Here is a 16,480-nt window from a genome sequence, read left to right as displayed (position 1 = left end):
GTGACTATAAAAGATGCAATCAATTACATTATCATCACAGTCAGGTTCCACATGATATCCATTTGCATGGGTTTCTTTGGAATTTAACAAAGTGTGATTATCTCTCGGTACACATAGAGGTTTTGTGACGTCTTTGTTCAATTGAATAAGATAGTCAATTGGCCCAACAAAGTTCTTGTTGCCATTAAAGTTGATGTGAAAATCGGTTGCTACTATGTTACACACATTACATTGTATATACCAACACCTATAACTAGGTACATTTCCAACTCTTGCATTTATGATGGAAGCTAAAATTACATTTTTAACTTCATCCCATGATATATGTGTCCCCTTTCTCATGCTTTATATGAGTCATTACGTCCAACCCTTGTTACTACATTTTCAATTTTCGAGAAATTTCTTTATCTCAACGGGCCAAGAAAGCCTCACTACACATGTCAACCACTTACTTTAGGTTGAATATATTACTAACGATAGTTAACCTGCTGTCATACTTCAACATATACTGGTTCGTTAGTATGATGGATGAAGTAGAGAAATGAAAATTTTCTGACTCATATCACTTTGTGTGAGTTCTTCCACAAAAAATAGAATACATGTAATTTTATTTTCAACGTATCTTTTGAAACTAACAGTCGAGCAAGTGGATTACATCCCACAGAACATTCAAATTTAGGGAGAAAATATCATGGATGCAACGATGGTTCTCAAGTACTTTTAAACCTCAAATGAATACATTATAATCGAGTTGGTACAACCAACTGAACAAAAGACATCATTCAACTATAGCTAATATCATATTCAAGAGAGCAAATAACATTAAGACCAAAATTCTTAATGATTGGGATCAATAAAAATAATTTAAATTGACCGTTTATATGTTGTTGACTTATTTTAAGACAAAAATATACAAAACTAGACATATTCTAAAAACAATTAAATAAGCCTAACAAGTAAATAAGCCTGGCATATAAAAACTCGCGTTATAGTTACATACCTCAAAATTTGGTTCCCTCTGTATATACACGAAACCGGGACAGTTCTGTTCGCGCACGTCCCGAAACCAAAGTCGGAACAGGACACAATTCATGAGAAATGGGAACAACAACAGGAACCGGATCGGACCAACTCAGGGACAGGATCCGGGTCGGACCAACTCAGGGACAGGATCCGGGTCGGACCAACTCAGGGGGGATTCTTTAGGACAGCTGCTGGAACGGGGACGGACATGCGAACAGACTTCTATGGAAGGCGAACAAATTTTCTGTTCTTCCTCTTTTCAGAGATTCTCCAGATCCGCGAGCAGATTACCAAAATACATACAAACGATTAAATTAAATCAAAGCAATCCTAAATTAAATCAAAGCAATCCCTGATTAGTACCTACATATGCAGTACTAAAAATAATCAAAGTAACTCTAACCTAATTATTTTGATTAGTACATACCTATGAAAATAAAAATAATAATCAAAAATGATTCCTGATTGTAAATACTTAATCAAAGTAATCCCTAATTTCTGATCAAATTAATTTTCGCCACTGATTTAATATACCCAATGTATATGCTGAAATCAAAAAGGAATCCAACTTATCTTATTTGATTCCAACGCTGTGTATTTGATAGCAACCCAAAAGAAAAGAAATCAAAATCCATTGCCGCAGGGTAGAGCTCGTGCTGATAACGTTTTGTAGTGGAAATAATAGGGAAAATAAGAGATAGAGAAGGAGAAGAACTTGGAATTGATAAAGAGGCTTCAATCCATTACATACATATAATGTTCTCTTATATACATGAAAGGGAAGACCTATTCATCTAATGGATCGCATGTCCATGGGCATAAGCCCTATAACAATAATAAATCTATTGCCCTGCATTGCTTAATTAGTATAAGCCACCTTTTCCATTAAAAAGAAGGCTATTATTGGGACGTCACATTCCATTAGAGAGGCGTCACCTAATAGGACAAAAACGGGTCACCCATAAGTAATATCAAAAACCCCTTATCTCAAATAATTTTGTAATGACTAAACAACCATTATTTAGTTAATTTTAATTTAATTTAATTAAATAAAAATTAAATTAATGAATTTTGTTGTATACTTGGTGAATTCTGGGACAAAGTTTTTGTGGGAAGAAAAATTGCCCGTAAAATAAACTTCTACGGCTGGAAATAATCCAAATCTAGACGTAAAATCACTTCTACGGTTGGAAATATTCCAAATCTGGACGTAAAATACTTCTACGGTTGGAATTAAAAGAAAACTGGACATAAAATCAGATTCTACTGTTGGAATTAAAAGGAACCTGGACGTAAAATGAGATTCTACGGTTGGAACTAATTCAAACTTGAACGTAAAACTACATGCAAATAAAATTCTACGGTTGGAATTAATCCAAACCTGGACGTAAAATCACTTCTACGGTTGGAATTAAAAGAAAACTGGACGTAAAATCGGATTGTACGGTTAAAATTAAAAGAAATCTGGACGTAAAATGAGCTTGTACGGTTGGAACTAATCCAAACCTGGACGTAAAATTACATGCAAATAAAATTCTACGGTTGGAATTAATCCGAACCTGGACGTAAAATCACTTCTAGTTAAAGGATAATCTAGACATTTTGTATATGTGTTAGGGTATCCCATAACCACTTTTTTAGACATTAAGAATCCAAGTGAAACCCCTCTATTGGAGTGTGACGTCCCAATAATAGCCTTCTTAGAAAAAACAAAAATCATTTGGATGGGTCCAGTGAATAATCCACAATTTACTTCATGCCCCCAATTTTTGCCCCTAATAATCGTCGCGGTGGTACACTGTTAGTCACATACATTTCCTTGTACACGAAGTCCAAAGCTGTAGCAAAACTTCTTTACGCCTTCCTTTCTTCTCAAGGAAGCCTCATCTGTAAAAAAACACTCATGAAGAAGAAACTAGAGCCGTAACAGGGGTAAACTTTTTCCCTCTCTTCCACATCAAAATATCAAAGTGGGTTTTCATCAGTGTCTGTTTTTACAGCCTCTATGGTATTTTTTTCTTTTCTGTTTTGATTTTCTTACACTTTTTTTATTTTTTTGTTTTGTTTTGTATTAACAGGATGAAAGTGAGAAATGGATTCAACATTACTCATCGTTGCATCAAATCCTTTTAGTGGGTGATGGTGATTTTACATTTTCGTTATGTTTGGCTGAAGCATTTGGTTCTGCATCAAATATGGTGGCTACATCACTTGATCAGTATGGTAATAACTCTTCACCTTATTCTTTGTTTCTGTTTTAATGCTTCTATTTGACTCAATAGTAGTACTACTACCTCTTAAAACCTTACTGTTGCATAAAGTAAAGTTGCACTTTTGCAATTTCTAGGGATTTGTATTTTTGGTACCAAATGAAAGAGGAAAGTAGGTCAAATAATCCTGTACTGAGGCCTATACCTTCTCTAATGTTTGTTGAACTGTTGCCATTTAAGCTACTGGTAATCCTTAATTTACTAGTATGTGAAAATGTTGCTTTTGTTTTGCCTTCTCAGCTCCTTTTTGTCTCTTTTAATCTGATCTTGGAGGTTAGTATGTCTTGAAAATCATGTTTTGTGGGTTACTTCTTAGGAATGTACTTTTACAAGTTAAAACTAATTTATTGACACGTAAAGTACAGAACTTGTTAACCTTCCATGTGTCTTCTCTACTCAGAATGCCAAATGTTTGGTGGTCCATTGGAGGTAAATGTATTACTGCAAGTGGATATTTTTCATTTAGGTCTTAACTAGATCATCAGCAAACGATCAAATCCTAGGATTAGATGTTTAGAATGGTGCTGAAACTGTGCTCACATCCAATTAGCTAATATATTAATCTCCATGTGGTTCAAGTGTGTAGAGCTTAGTGTATCACTTCATTTACAAACTTTTGTGTGGTTTGGATCCCAATCTCAAGGTTATCTTGCAGTGTTGGGGACTTTGGGGCTATTAAGTTTCACAGCCCTAGGAAGTCACAACGCGCGACAGCCAACTGATCAAACATTATGAACCATGCCTATTTATATGTTAACGTATTGTTGAACATTTCTTGAATACATTGTATTAGAAGCACAATAGATACTGATCATCTGAAAATCGGTACGAGATTAAAAAGTATAATAGAGTGGAATCAAATTTAGAGAGCTTAGAGAAATTTGAAGCAACTCCCATGTATAGAATTGGTCCTATAATAGGCAATGGCTTTGAAATATTCTGTATAATTTTATAGTCACAGTAAAATAGGTTACACATGTGTGGCATTGGTCCCAGGAAGTCATATCTTCCTAGGATATAGGAAAGTATCTTCTAGCCCTTGTAAGATGATTATCTTGTTTGTTTGTTTTTTGATCAATGAGATGATTGTCTTTTGAGAATGATAGGAATTCATTGTCTTCAGGAAGTATCTTCTAACTTCTGTAAAGATGGCTGTCTTGCGTGAATGCCAATGACAGTAATTCATTTCTCTTATGAAACGGGAAATATCTCCTAGCTTTTCCTAAGTTTAAACTTTAAATATGGCTGGTCTTTATATTTTACATCACAAGAGAAAAAAAAGAAACTGGACATGTTGTCATTCTATTTTTCAACTTTTGCGGACTTTAAAATACTAACTATGTAATCATGAGCCAGATGTGGTGATGAAGAATTACCAGGACGCAAAATCAAATTTGGAGAGTTTACTAAAACTTGGAGCAACAATTATGCATGGTGTGGATGCCACCAAAATGAAACTTTATCCCGACTTACAAAGGCGGAAATTTGATCGAATTATTTATAACTTTCCACATGCCGGATTCCATAGAAAGGAAAATCAAGTTCACCTGATCAAGTAAGTTTTCTTTTTCTGATATTTTTAATTTCTGTATACTCTCTCATTTCTGCATCATGCAATACTTCTAGTGATATATGTCCTGCCTTCCTTTCCTCTATGCGCACATTGCTATGTAAGCGCGTTCTGATGTTATATTGGATGCAGAAATTTCTGGAGTCTTGTCTATTTGTAAAATGTATTTTTTCTTGGAATTAGTTGTAAATGGGAGGTGAGTGCAAAGGATAACTAAACCATATACAATATAGCATCATATCAAAAATCAGTCTCAGAGTAATTGTAAACGCTCCTCTGTACGAATAATATTATAAATTTAGTATAAGGTGTCCAAAACTTTGAACATTTGACCCTTCAGGAAAGATATCCTAAAACATTATGTGACCCCTCGGTATTTAAAAATGTTCATTTTACGTAAAATTCTAATAAAAGGTATCTAAAAATTCGAGCTTTTGACGCTTCACTTGTTATGGTTCTTTTGTTACTTAAATTTTTGTTTCATCTCCCTATCACTTCATAGGGTTCTTTAGATTCTTTCATATTCTTACCAATTTTCTTTGACATAGGATGCACAAAGCTTTAGTGCAGGGTTTTTTCAGGAATGCAAGCCATATGCTTAGACCCTCTGGTGAAGTTCACATTAGCCACAAGACAGCACCACTATATGATGGCTGGAACCTTGAAGATCTTGCTTGGAAACACAATCTGGCATTAGTTGGGAGAGTTGAATTCAGAAAAGAAGACTATCCAGGTTACAAGAACAAGAGAGGATCTGGGCCAAGATGTAATGAGCCATTGCCTTTAGGAAAATTCAGTACTTTCAAGTTTCAATTTAAGAAGACTGATCTTGATTATATTCACACTGCACCATACCAGATTCAAATAACACAACAAGATGTTCAAAACCCACCTCCATTTGAGCCTAGTCATATTTCTGCACTTCCCCAAAATCAAGCGGTCCGACCACATGCTCATAATCCTACTCTACTTCATGTTTATAATCCTCCTAGGCTCCAAGTTCAGCAAATGCCATCTCAACCTCAATACCGAGTTCTATTTGATGTTGGTTGTCCTCTTGCGAAAGTGAATAGGCCAAGTAACTCTAGGTATTTTGATTCACCATATGCTCCGAAGGTTTCTGATAAATGTTATTGGATCTTTTATGAGTATTTTGCAGACACCGAGAAAATGTTCGGGAGAACAGGCTACCATGTTGGCCGGGTTGTTCACGAAACTCTGAGAACTGGATTCGATAGATGCATGATAGAAGCCAAAGAAAGAAATCTTACTGGTTATATAATGCATCTTGAAGAACTTCATCATTACAGTGTTTCAAGATCAGAGTGGTTGCATAGAATGTTGTATTATCTTGATAAGCAGCAGAAGATGGTCTGAAATTGCATGGCTTTGGGTTGGAAATCTTCGTGCATACTTAACCTTAAACTACCAGGAGTGGTTTTTTGGAAGTCCTCTAATTTTGTGTAGGTTCTGCTGTTTTTAGTGCTAATCGTTTTATGCTTCTTTAGTTGAGGCTGAGTTCTGTGAAGTTTTTTGTCTGGGAAGGAAGTTCCCTGATTTTGTGCAGTATCTGTTGCATTTTCCATCCATACGCGATTGTGCTTTATACTGCTTTGTCTGAGTCTGTGAAGTCCATTGTATAGTGAAGCTTAAGTTTATATTGCCAAATTTAATGTAGTCAGTTGACTTGAGTTCTTACAATTATTACGTGTGATACCTTAGCCATACTTCACCATGTGTTTTTGTATCTGCAACTTAGGATTTTCCTTGGTCTTGTGGCGTTGTTGTTTCGTAAGGATCACGGGAATTGGTTTGACCACATTTCTGGAACTTGGTCCGTATTTGTTTAGACAGGTATTGTCGCAACTGATTACAGGGGTCAGTTCAGCTGGTGATGTAAATTTGTAATGCTTTCAGGATTTTTCTCTTGTGATGCGTCTTGCTAATAGTATAAGAAGTTCTGTCAGACGCCTTTTAAGAACGGGTTTATTTCTGCACTATCCACCACGTGCACCTGTGTTACTTTTCTAGAGAGAGTTGAAATGATTCTTAAAATGTTCCTGTGGGTAGGATAGTTAAGGTGTAAGTTCAGATTGGCTCCACCTGGGTTGTGGAGTGTGAGAAGTGTTAGCTTGGCAGTTTATTTTTCAGTTTTGAGCTTTGACGAAAATGGGACTGGTAGGAGGGGAGCTGAATATGTTTCTCTCTTAATGCTGAAGTATGATTTCCTTGTGGTGATTGCAGTTCATTGTCAATGCTCTAAATACATCTAGTACTATAACTGTAACTTATCATGGAGTCTGTCAGTCGCGACCTGGTACTTGTTCTCATCTTGTGTGCTGTTTTACCATGATCCTGAGGTTAAGAAACCTATTTTGAGGCATACTAGATTTTTTTGAGGCATACTAGATAATGCCAAAATAGGGTCACTAAATAAAAAACAACATCACCCCTCATCCACCATTTTTGATAATGGCATAACTACCCTTATATAATTAGCGTAAATGATTATGATTAAAATTGATTAATTATGAATTTTAAGGATTGATTAAACATTAAATTATTAGTGATGAATTAGTAGAAAAATCAAATTTATGTGAGAGAGTTGGGATTTTTGAGAGGAAGAAGAAGAAGTGAAGAAAAAAAGCTCGGGTTTTGACTTTTGAGATTTTAGTGATTAGAAGTGACCAAAATGTGTGATTCAAATCAGGGGTAAACTTCTATCGAGGTTTAATTTCCTTTTATAAGTTGAATATGCCAAAACATTGAATTTTTAAAACCCAGATCTGCTGACCAGATGAACAGTTCGGCTGATAACTTTTGAGCCGAACTTCACTCAGAAACTGAATCATCCACTAGGTTCGGCTTGAAAAATTGAGGTTCGCTGGAAAATTGAGGTTCGGCTGAAAATATTGTAAAATCGCATTAGCCGAACATAGTGTTTCTCAAAATCATACACTAAGTTCGGCTCAAAATTTATACTGCAAGATCAGCCGAACTGATCTTCTGAAAACCCTAATTTCATCTTTGAAATCATATTCTACCGATCAAACAAAATAAAATCAATCAAAAACAAGATGGGTTTGTTACGCATACATTCTAAAATACATCTAAGAGCAATTGAGATTTGGATTTCGCATTCCAACATCGCTCACTTCGATTCGTTTTTCCTTTGTTTGATTAATTTCTTTATTGAATTGGAGTCCTAGATGTTTAAGTTTAAAGTTTATTTTGATTTTTAATTTTAGGTTTTTGAGGATAAGGGAACTATGACAAATTGAAATTATTTAGAGATATATAGGTAATTACACTACCTTTAGACACCCCTTATAAATTCATCCTAGATAATATAATGGATGAGTATGCCTCACAAAAAAAAATGAGTACGCCTCAAAATAGGTTTCGAGGTTAACTATTGCTTTATCGTTGGTGGGCTTGTCAGGATAATGGGACGAAAGCTCGTGCACACTGTGATTCGAATGCCACATGTGTTATATTGTGGGCCGTGGCAAGCTTTCCAGGTTTCCCTTGGGGACAGATTTTTGAGAAGGACAACGTAAGCACGGGTGTGCATGAGGTGTTCAATCCGTAGATAACCTCAAAAATCCAAAAGATCCGTCTCGTGAGGGTGTAGTCAAAGGGGCTTGAAGATGCTTTAGGACATTGACCTTTCTTGAGAGGGATAAAGTTTTTGAAAATAATCTGAGAAAGAGTGAGTGACATTCCATAAGTTAATCTCGTTGCAAACCAAGTGATTACGACTTTCCATAGAGATACTAGTTTCCTTAACCGATCAAGTAAAGACTGTGACTTTTGCAGTTGTCATAGCCCTTGCTCGCTTTTCCTCAATAGTAAGCATCCAAACAAATAGGTACGAGTAGTGTTTAGACTGAAGCAGCCTACTGATGAGACCAGAAGGAACTGAATTAGAGCACATAGAATATAAATTTTGTTACCATCCCACCATCTAGATTATAATGGGGTGTGACAGAGAAAAGACCGTTGGAAATAGACCGTTGTATAGCACAGTTGGGTGTTGTACCATTCTGCGCTTCGCTCATATAAGTAAAGAAGAGACTTATTACTGCATTGTGGTATTCATAGATAATCAGTCAACAAAAAGAAAGGAGGTATTTGATGTAAAGATTAGCATTCCCAAATCTCACTTAAACCAAAAAGAAGAGACTTATTACTGCATAGTCATACCATCCAAAAACACATGCACAAAAAGGAGGTATTTGATGTACAAAGTAACGTTCCAAAACGTATACTTGGAAAAAAACTAAAACAACGGAGTTCTGGGGGTTGTCCTCTTGGAAAACCTCAATACACAAATTTGTTTGTCTTTTGCTGATGAATAGCTGGGGATTACTAGACTGTATATGGTACTGGTTATTTTTGGTTTGGATGAGATGGGATTGCGCCAAGTGTATTTGGCAGTGACATTTCGTTGATGGAAGACAAGAAACAGAACAGAGAGGGGTGTGGGTCGAGGGTATCACCGGACAAGAGCAGAAATCTGACATTGGTTGCAACAAAGGCGATCCTGCTACACTTCCCCCAGAGATTGGTCAATTCGACTGTTGGAATCGAACCGTTGTGTGGAACCACCAAATAGATGCATGTGTGGATCTTCATGAAGAACTAGGATTCAAAGTTGGCCAACTAAGAGTACAACAAGATGGTTGAAAATCCCATAAAAAATGTGGGTTTCAATTTTGATTTTAATGTGTTTTCTTTTTTTTTTCAAGAGGTTCACGAAAAGAATGTAACGCATACGTGAGACTTGGTTTTCATTTTTGAGCAACTGTATTAGTATTTCTTCTTTCGTCTATTACATATAAAAAAAATAATCAGAATTCACACAATACCTCTCCTTGATGGCTTGATTTCCATCGTTAAGATTTGGATGCATGGCATGATATGCTATGAATGGCACCATCTGGAAAGATAAAGACATGAGAAAGATATTAGTAATAAACAAAAATATAGTAATTTTAAATGAATTGACAAGAAAAGGCTGTACAACTACTCATGGTCAACTATATAGTCCATACTCCTACACTCTTCTCTTGAAGCTCTAAAAGAGAAGAGTCGACATCTCTACTCCGTACGTCTGCCTTTTGGTTCAAAAGTTTTCTTGGAAATCTGCAGAGCTTACTTTTGATTCTCAAACAAGGTTTCCATTCCAGTTCAGTGAAAGGATTTTGGCATGAAGTAGGATTCGAAACCATCACGTGTTACTCTAGCTAGCACTCCTAACACAGTTGTTTGACCTCTCATTCCAGTGACAAAAACTAGCTGTGCATTGCTCCTTGGCCTGTTGTTAGTTTGTCTTTAAAGTTGACCCCAAAAAATACTGATCCTTGTTTGCCTGAACTAGGTTTATATCAGAGAAAGCTCTAAGAAGTATGCAGATATGTTGTCTCATAGTACTAAAATTGTTCATTCATTTGAAAGATTTAGGGACCAGTAAAAAGAAAAAACATACTACTTTTTTACATCACACCAGAGATTAGAATTGCTGCATCAGTAAAAATAGTTGAAATTCATATCTAAGCCATACCCAAAGCCAAAGGAATGGAGAAAATCATCTTCATAATGAATACTAACTTAGTAATTAATCTCAAAAGTAATCTGATTAACCACAACCACCACAACAATAAAAACAAAGAGATTAATATTGTTATTTTTATTTTGCTCCAGAGATTAGTTAATCAGTTATCAACCTAATAGTGTACAGAAGGGACTTAATACTGCATTATGGTATTCATAGATAACCAGTCAACAAAAATGAACAGACTTCGATGTAAAGATTAGCATTGCCACTTAACCAAAAAGAACAGACTTAATACTGCATAGTAAGTACCGAAAAAAAATCCAAAACCAAACCAAAGGCACAAATGCATAAATGTCATTGTGGAACAGCTTACAGTTTTCAATTTTATTACAAACTACCAGTTTCAATATGCCGATTTGTTCATATGCCATTTGCCTCACCAATTCAAAGATCAACATCAATACCTATTACCGTTATGACTCTGCTGCTATAAGATTTATGATCCAAAGTCAATGCTTTCTGAATTCTACTTATAGCGCATGGCCTGGACAGTACCAACCTAGTCTCTTGTCTGGTTCATGCTCTTTCTTCAACTATCCGTTACCATGTCCATTGCATCATTTTTTTTCTTCTTTTAAAAGTACTTCCAGTTTTCGTGTGACTGAATTTGATTGATTGGCATTGAACCTATATGAGTTTCATTTCGTGACTCACAACAACCCAACCAAGACCAAAGTAAGAAACTCAGAAAACAAACAGAAGAAGACAAATTACTTACCAGTTTATAAGATACTTATTTTTTAATAGGCCAGTTTCTATAAAAGAAGTGAAGTGAAATGGTCCCCATGACACTTGTCGGCCAAAGAAATAAGTGAAATGGTTCACATAACACTTGTCATCAAAAGAAGTTAAAAGCAAAGTGGTCCAAAAAATTAAAGTAACATTTGACTTTCCCAATTAGGAAACTGGCCTATTTTTTTGAAATATTTATTTATAGAAACTGGCCTATTAAAAAGTATCGAAGGGAGTAGTTCATCTCTCTGTTTCTTTTACCTGCTCTCTCACCAAAGTTTATCTCTTCACTTTCCTTCCTTCAAATTTTAGAAAGAAAAAAAAAGAAAGTTTATTCCCTTTCCTTATCAATCTTCTCAGAAAGAAATCACAGCCATTAACATGGAAAATACAGGTGAAGGTGAAATAACCATTAACATGGAAAGTGTAATATCAAGATATTTATATCAAACCCTGATGATGTTGAAGATTTTCTTCAATCTCATTCAAAGATTATCATTCACACATTACATGAGAAGTTTCATGCTTCAAGTAGGTTTTATGATCCTGAGTGTGTAGCTATAGGTCTGATACCTCATGGTGATGAGAAATTGAAGAAAAAAGAAAAAAGTAAAAGAAATTATGGAAAGTTGATTATTAAGAGAACAGTTGAGAAGCAAAGGAAAGACAGAGTTGGGGTGTTTCATGAGTGTATCAAATACGTTCAAGATAATCTGGAGAAGATTAAAGAATGTTATTCAGATCAGTTTGCTTTTGAAGATGAAGAGTTTATAAAATTTATTGTCATTGATGGATTGTTCTTGTTGGAATTCTTGCAAATAATTTCAGCCAAAGCAGATGATCGTCATTTATACCAAATGGTGTAGGAGAGGGAAAAGAGCTTTTGGGATGTATTAATGGCTGAAAACCAAATTCCTTTTTTCATTCTTGAAGGTCTTTTTCAGTTGACAACAACAAGGGAAGATGGGAAAACCCTAACTGAGATTTGTTTAGATATGTTGGTGCATTGCAGGTTTCAAAGAGATTCATCAACAATTCTTCAATTGAATGGAGGTGGTCCACCAGATGACTTACTGGATCTCTTGGCTAAGTCTTTACGACTCAACAATGAAACTGAAGATGTTCAATAGAAATCCTGGTGGTCAAAGGTGAAATCTGTACTTTTCAAACCTACAGTTGACCGTAAAGATTTGCAAGGTATTCCAAAAGCTACCCAACTTAGAAGTTATGGGGTTTATTTTGAAAGAGGTTCTGCAGATCGAAGTTTTTTTGAAATCAAATTCTCTGGAAACACATTACAAATTCCATGGATAAAAATTTCTGATTCTACTGAACTGATTTTTAGAAATCTTATTGCCAAAGAACAATATGGAAGTGCTAATAGGAATTTTTATAGGGCAAAGAGGCAAAATGCCCCAAAATGGGGTGTCACCTTTTTAAATGCCCCAGACGTTATGAAATAAATTTTAAATGCCCCAATATGTTAGTTTATCCGTTAAAGACAGCTAAATGGTCAATTTGCTGCACATGTGAAATGGCACGTGCGGAAAAGACGATCCTATCCCCAGGATGGGATTAAGTCACGTATTGCCATGAGTAGTATAATCGACGGCAGTCTTTTAAGGTTCGAGGCTTCTGAAAAGCATGTGCAAGCGTAATGTTACTGATTACACCTTTCCTTTTCGGAAATGACCAACGTGTCCTACAAGTTAGGATTTGACACGCACACATATTAGATCATCCAATGGCCACGCTGGTAAGAACACTGACATTCCGACACGTGTCAACAGAATATATTGGGTCGGCCGCAGATCCCGACCATTACCAGGCCAATACCAAACTACTGTGATCTCAAAAATCAAAGAACACAACACACTGTTCATTATTATTTATCAAAAAATTTGTGAAGCATAAGTATCCCAATCCATGTACAACAATTTGAACAACTAATGAATCAAACAAAATGTTTCTGACAAACTAGAACACATCAAATGTGTATTGTCTTCGATGTTCTGCGAGCGCCACTTCTGTCTCACTAGGATCTCTTGTGCCATCACCTGCAAATACTCCAGCACCATATGCAGGAGAACCCGCTCTAATTGATTTCATCGTGAACATTCCTCCTCCAAAAATGTATAGCGATTGGGAACAAATAGCATTTCGCGGTGCACTAATTGGGTAATACTGTCCAACTGTGTGACAGAGAGAATGAAAATAAATGAATAAGGGATAGCAAGCAAATTGACAAATATATATATATATGGAAAATACTATACTTCAACCTAACAAGTACTAAACAATGACAGATATACACTGTCTACTGTGCTTAGGTCCAACACTTCATCACTTAAGAAAACTATGCAAAATTTGACAAAACTGACATACAAGGGTCCATGTCATTCAAATAGTGCTATGTGGTTTCTCTCATCTATCATGTTGCTTCCCATTTACCAATTGTGATACAGTGTTGGCTTCCTGAAATAATTTGTTAGTTAAATACGTCAAACTTGTGGCCGGAGTTGACATAGCAAGAGGGAACGTTATTTCAGTAAAAATTACAGCAATTTTAATTGATTTAATGGTGCTAACAAGAAAAGTATTCAAGAACTTAGTATTCTAGAGAAATTGATGGATCATGGATGGATGGTCTCCATAATGCAACAGTTGCAGGAAAAAGCAGATATACCGGAGTGCAGATATACATTCACATAAAACTAAAATGAACAAGTGTTTTAACTTGAGCAACTAAAAACATAGAAATAAACAAAAAATTCCTAAGTGCAGATATACATTCACATAAAACCAGGGTCTTCTTTTTCTTATTACACAACACGCATTAAAAACAAGGCAAAGAGAAATTTATGCAGGATTTATGGATACATTTTCATTATCATTTTCAACCAAAAATGTTTCTATGTTTAAATTCATATCATACAACAATGAAATCGTTCATAACTTCAAAATTTCAGAATAACGGGGTACATACATTCAGTAGTTTGAGTGCTACTCCTTTCCTATAATGAGCCTTTGGCCAGTATGGCTTTGCCAGCACACATCGTTCAGCATCTTCCAAGGCATCATCTCCTTTACTCAAATAGACATAGAACAAACTCATGTTGGATAGTACAGCTGCATCACTAGGACGAATTTCGAGAGCCTGTAAAACAATTCAAATCATTCATAATTTCAACAATCAATTCCATTTCATCGATACCCGCCCCAAGATTTTTCATATAAACTGCCCTAATTTCAGAAATTAAAAATCCCCAAATAAATTGAAACCCTAATTTTCTTTCTCTAAATGCTAATTTCACATCAACAAAACATATTATAATTCAATTACAAAACCAATTCGAAAAACACAACAATCGAAACAAATTTAAGGTTTCAATTACTTACCTAATTTCTTATATGTCGCAGAAATAGGGCTTCAAATTCTTCTGCATCTGTGACTCTCTTCTCAAGATAACTAACTCGTACTCTCTCTCGTTTCACCTCTCTCTCTCGACCTAACACTCTCTCTATATGTGTTTCTCTTCTCCATAGCTCGGTCTCCAGCTCTCTCTCTCTCTGCGAAATATCACAGATTCAGAAACTTAATGAAAGTCCGACCACGAAGAGAAGATAAGGTTTCTCCCACACGGGCAAACATGTGGCAAGGCTAAAACTTACATTTCAGATGCTCGTTGACTGGTCAAGATTCCCCACTTGACCATTTAACTCTTTTTAATGCGTAAACTGACGGATTGGGTCATTTAAACTTAGCGTTAAGTGGCAAAATGCCCCAAAATAGACCCCAAGGTTGTTAAAATGTCCCGGACGTTAGGTAAAAGATGAAAATACCCCAAAATGTTATCAAAATGCCCCAATCTGTTAGTTTAGCCGTTAAAGAGAGTTAAATGGTCAAATTCGCCACACATGTAACTCTCACGTGTGAAACATTTACATTTCTAACCTTTAGAATTGGGTTGAACCAGTGCACGCCACGTGGCATTTTGATCCAACGTTTATCCAATGAAATTTGAGTCAAATCACTCTCACGTGAGAGTGTATTTTATTGACTCTAGCAGTCTTTTTCGGAAATGCCCACCGTGTCCTAAATGGTTAGATTGAGACGCGTGTCTTGTGATTAAAAATGGACGGTCACATATCCAAGCCATTTACATTCCATTTTTCAATGGACATAATGCTAGCAATTTAGAAATTTTAAATAAAATTAAAACGAGATAACAAACCACTGCATTCTTACCAAAAAACACAAAAAAACAACACTGCATATATAATTTAAATTGCTAAACTGTTTGCACTTACATAAACAATGATAGTTAAAAACACCATCAGTACTGCAAACATATAGTGACTAAGATGTCCGCCATTACAAACAAAAGCATAAAAAAGAAGAACCCATTGTTAACTGTCATTAAGTGAAAGCATTTAAACCTACTGATATTTTGAATTAGCTTTCTAACCCTTTTAGATGATGGTTTAGTAATATTGATGGTTTAGCTAGAGATATTCACTGTGCCATTGTATGTCCGGTTAAAACAAGCAGTAGAAGGCGCAAAAGAAGTAGATGGATGTGTCACCTTCTTTTTAGCACCAACATCAGCTGCAGTAGAAGAGGATGGTGTAGTTGTCTTACCCTTTTTCAGGGAACCATCTGAAGAAGAAGATGTGTGTAGTAGCAGCTGCTTTGCCCTTTGACAATAGTCAATAGTGGTATATCAACAGATTTCTTTGATGCAGATGTTGGTGCAGACAAGGCCTTCCTCTTCTGATTCACACTTATCATCAGCATCCCCATCCGCATCATTAAATAAATACAATCCAAGTTTTGGATCCATACCTTGTTCCCTTACCAATCTTCTCTTTAGCATAGCCATAAATTCCTCTCCACTTGTACCAGCTTTACAATCATAACAAGTCCTTGAATCTGCCACCTATATCAGTTATCCAGAAATCCCTATCTTCACTATCCATCCTGAAACATTAAATAAAATAAAACAAATGAATGAAACATTTAACAAGCCCTACACAAAATTCATTCTATTGCAACAAGCTTATAGGGTGAGATTACAAGGATAATTGCTCACACTTAACCACTATATGATTTTACATTAGTCACCTAACTAGTGTAAATGCAAGTCAGGGCAACATCAAGTTACATATCACAACAAACAAAAGACTGAAAAGCAACTTATACAATTTAAAACATCCACAAACATTAAAAGATCACTAATAATGTGAACTGAATACTTGTCCTGC

The 16,480-nt window shown here is 35.7% G+C and overlaps 1 protein-coding gene and 1 long non-coding RNA gene across 2 annotated transcripts; one reads left to right on the top strand and one right to left on the bottom strand.

Moving 5' to 3' along the window:
- The first annotated feature begins 2,939 nt into the window (after positions 1-2,939).
- On the top strand, positions 2,940-12,081 carry LOC113351824. The gene is made up of 8 exons (XM_026595750.1): positions 2,940-2,955; positions 3,102-3,246; positions 4,650-4,848; positions 5,412-6,234; positions 6,372-6,500; positions 6,781-6,879; positions 7,108-7,180; positions 11,774-12,081. Exons 2-8 carry the CDS (start codon positions 3,219-3,221, stop codon positions 12,079-12,081), a joined length of 1,659 nt encoding a protein of 552 aa, XP_026451535.1. The 5' UTR covers positions 2,940-2,955; positions 3,102-3,218.
- Positions 12,082-13,073: 992 nt separating this feature from the next.
- On the bottom strand, positions 13,074-14,811 carry LOC113348921. The gene is made up of 3 exons (XR_003359821.1): positions 14,615-14,811; positions 14,202-14,372; positions 13,074-13,407 (listed from the first exon to the last, which is right to left on the bottom strand). It is a non-coding gene; the product is annotated as an uncharacterized LOC113348921 (long non-coding RNA).
- Positions 14,812-16,480: the final 1,669 nt, after the last annotated feature.

The sequence above is a fragment of the Papaver somniferum genome, chromosome 2 (genome assembly GCF_003573695.1).
Source record: "Papaver somniferum cultivar HN1 chromosome 2, ASM357369v1, whole genome shotgun sequence".
NCBI lineage: Eukaryota > Viridiplantae > Streptophyta > Magnoliopsida > Ranunculales > Papaveraceae > Papaver > Papaver somniferum.
This window is presented reverse-complemented; position numbering and strand designations above follow the sequence as displayed.

Bases quoted from the DNA above. Each gene is read 5' to 3' on its own strand.
- LOC113351824 (XM_026595750.1), top strand. From the start codon at position 3,219: ATGGTGGCTACATCACTTGATCAGTATG. The intron at 6,501-6,780 runs GTATAGTGAAGC...TAATGCTTTCAG, and splicing joins CTGAGTCTGTGAAGTCCATT to GATTTTTCTCTTGTGATGCG. The intron at 6,880-7,107 runs GTGTTACTTTTC...TGGTGATTGCAG, and splicing joins ACTATCCACCACGTGCACCT to TTCATTGTCAATGCTCTAAA.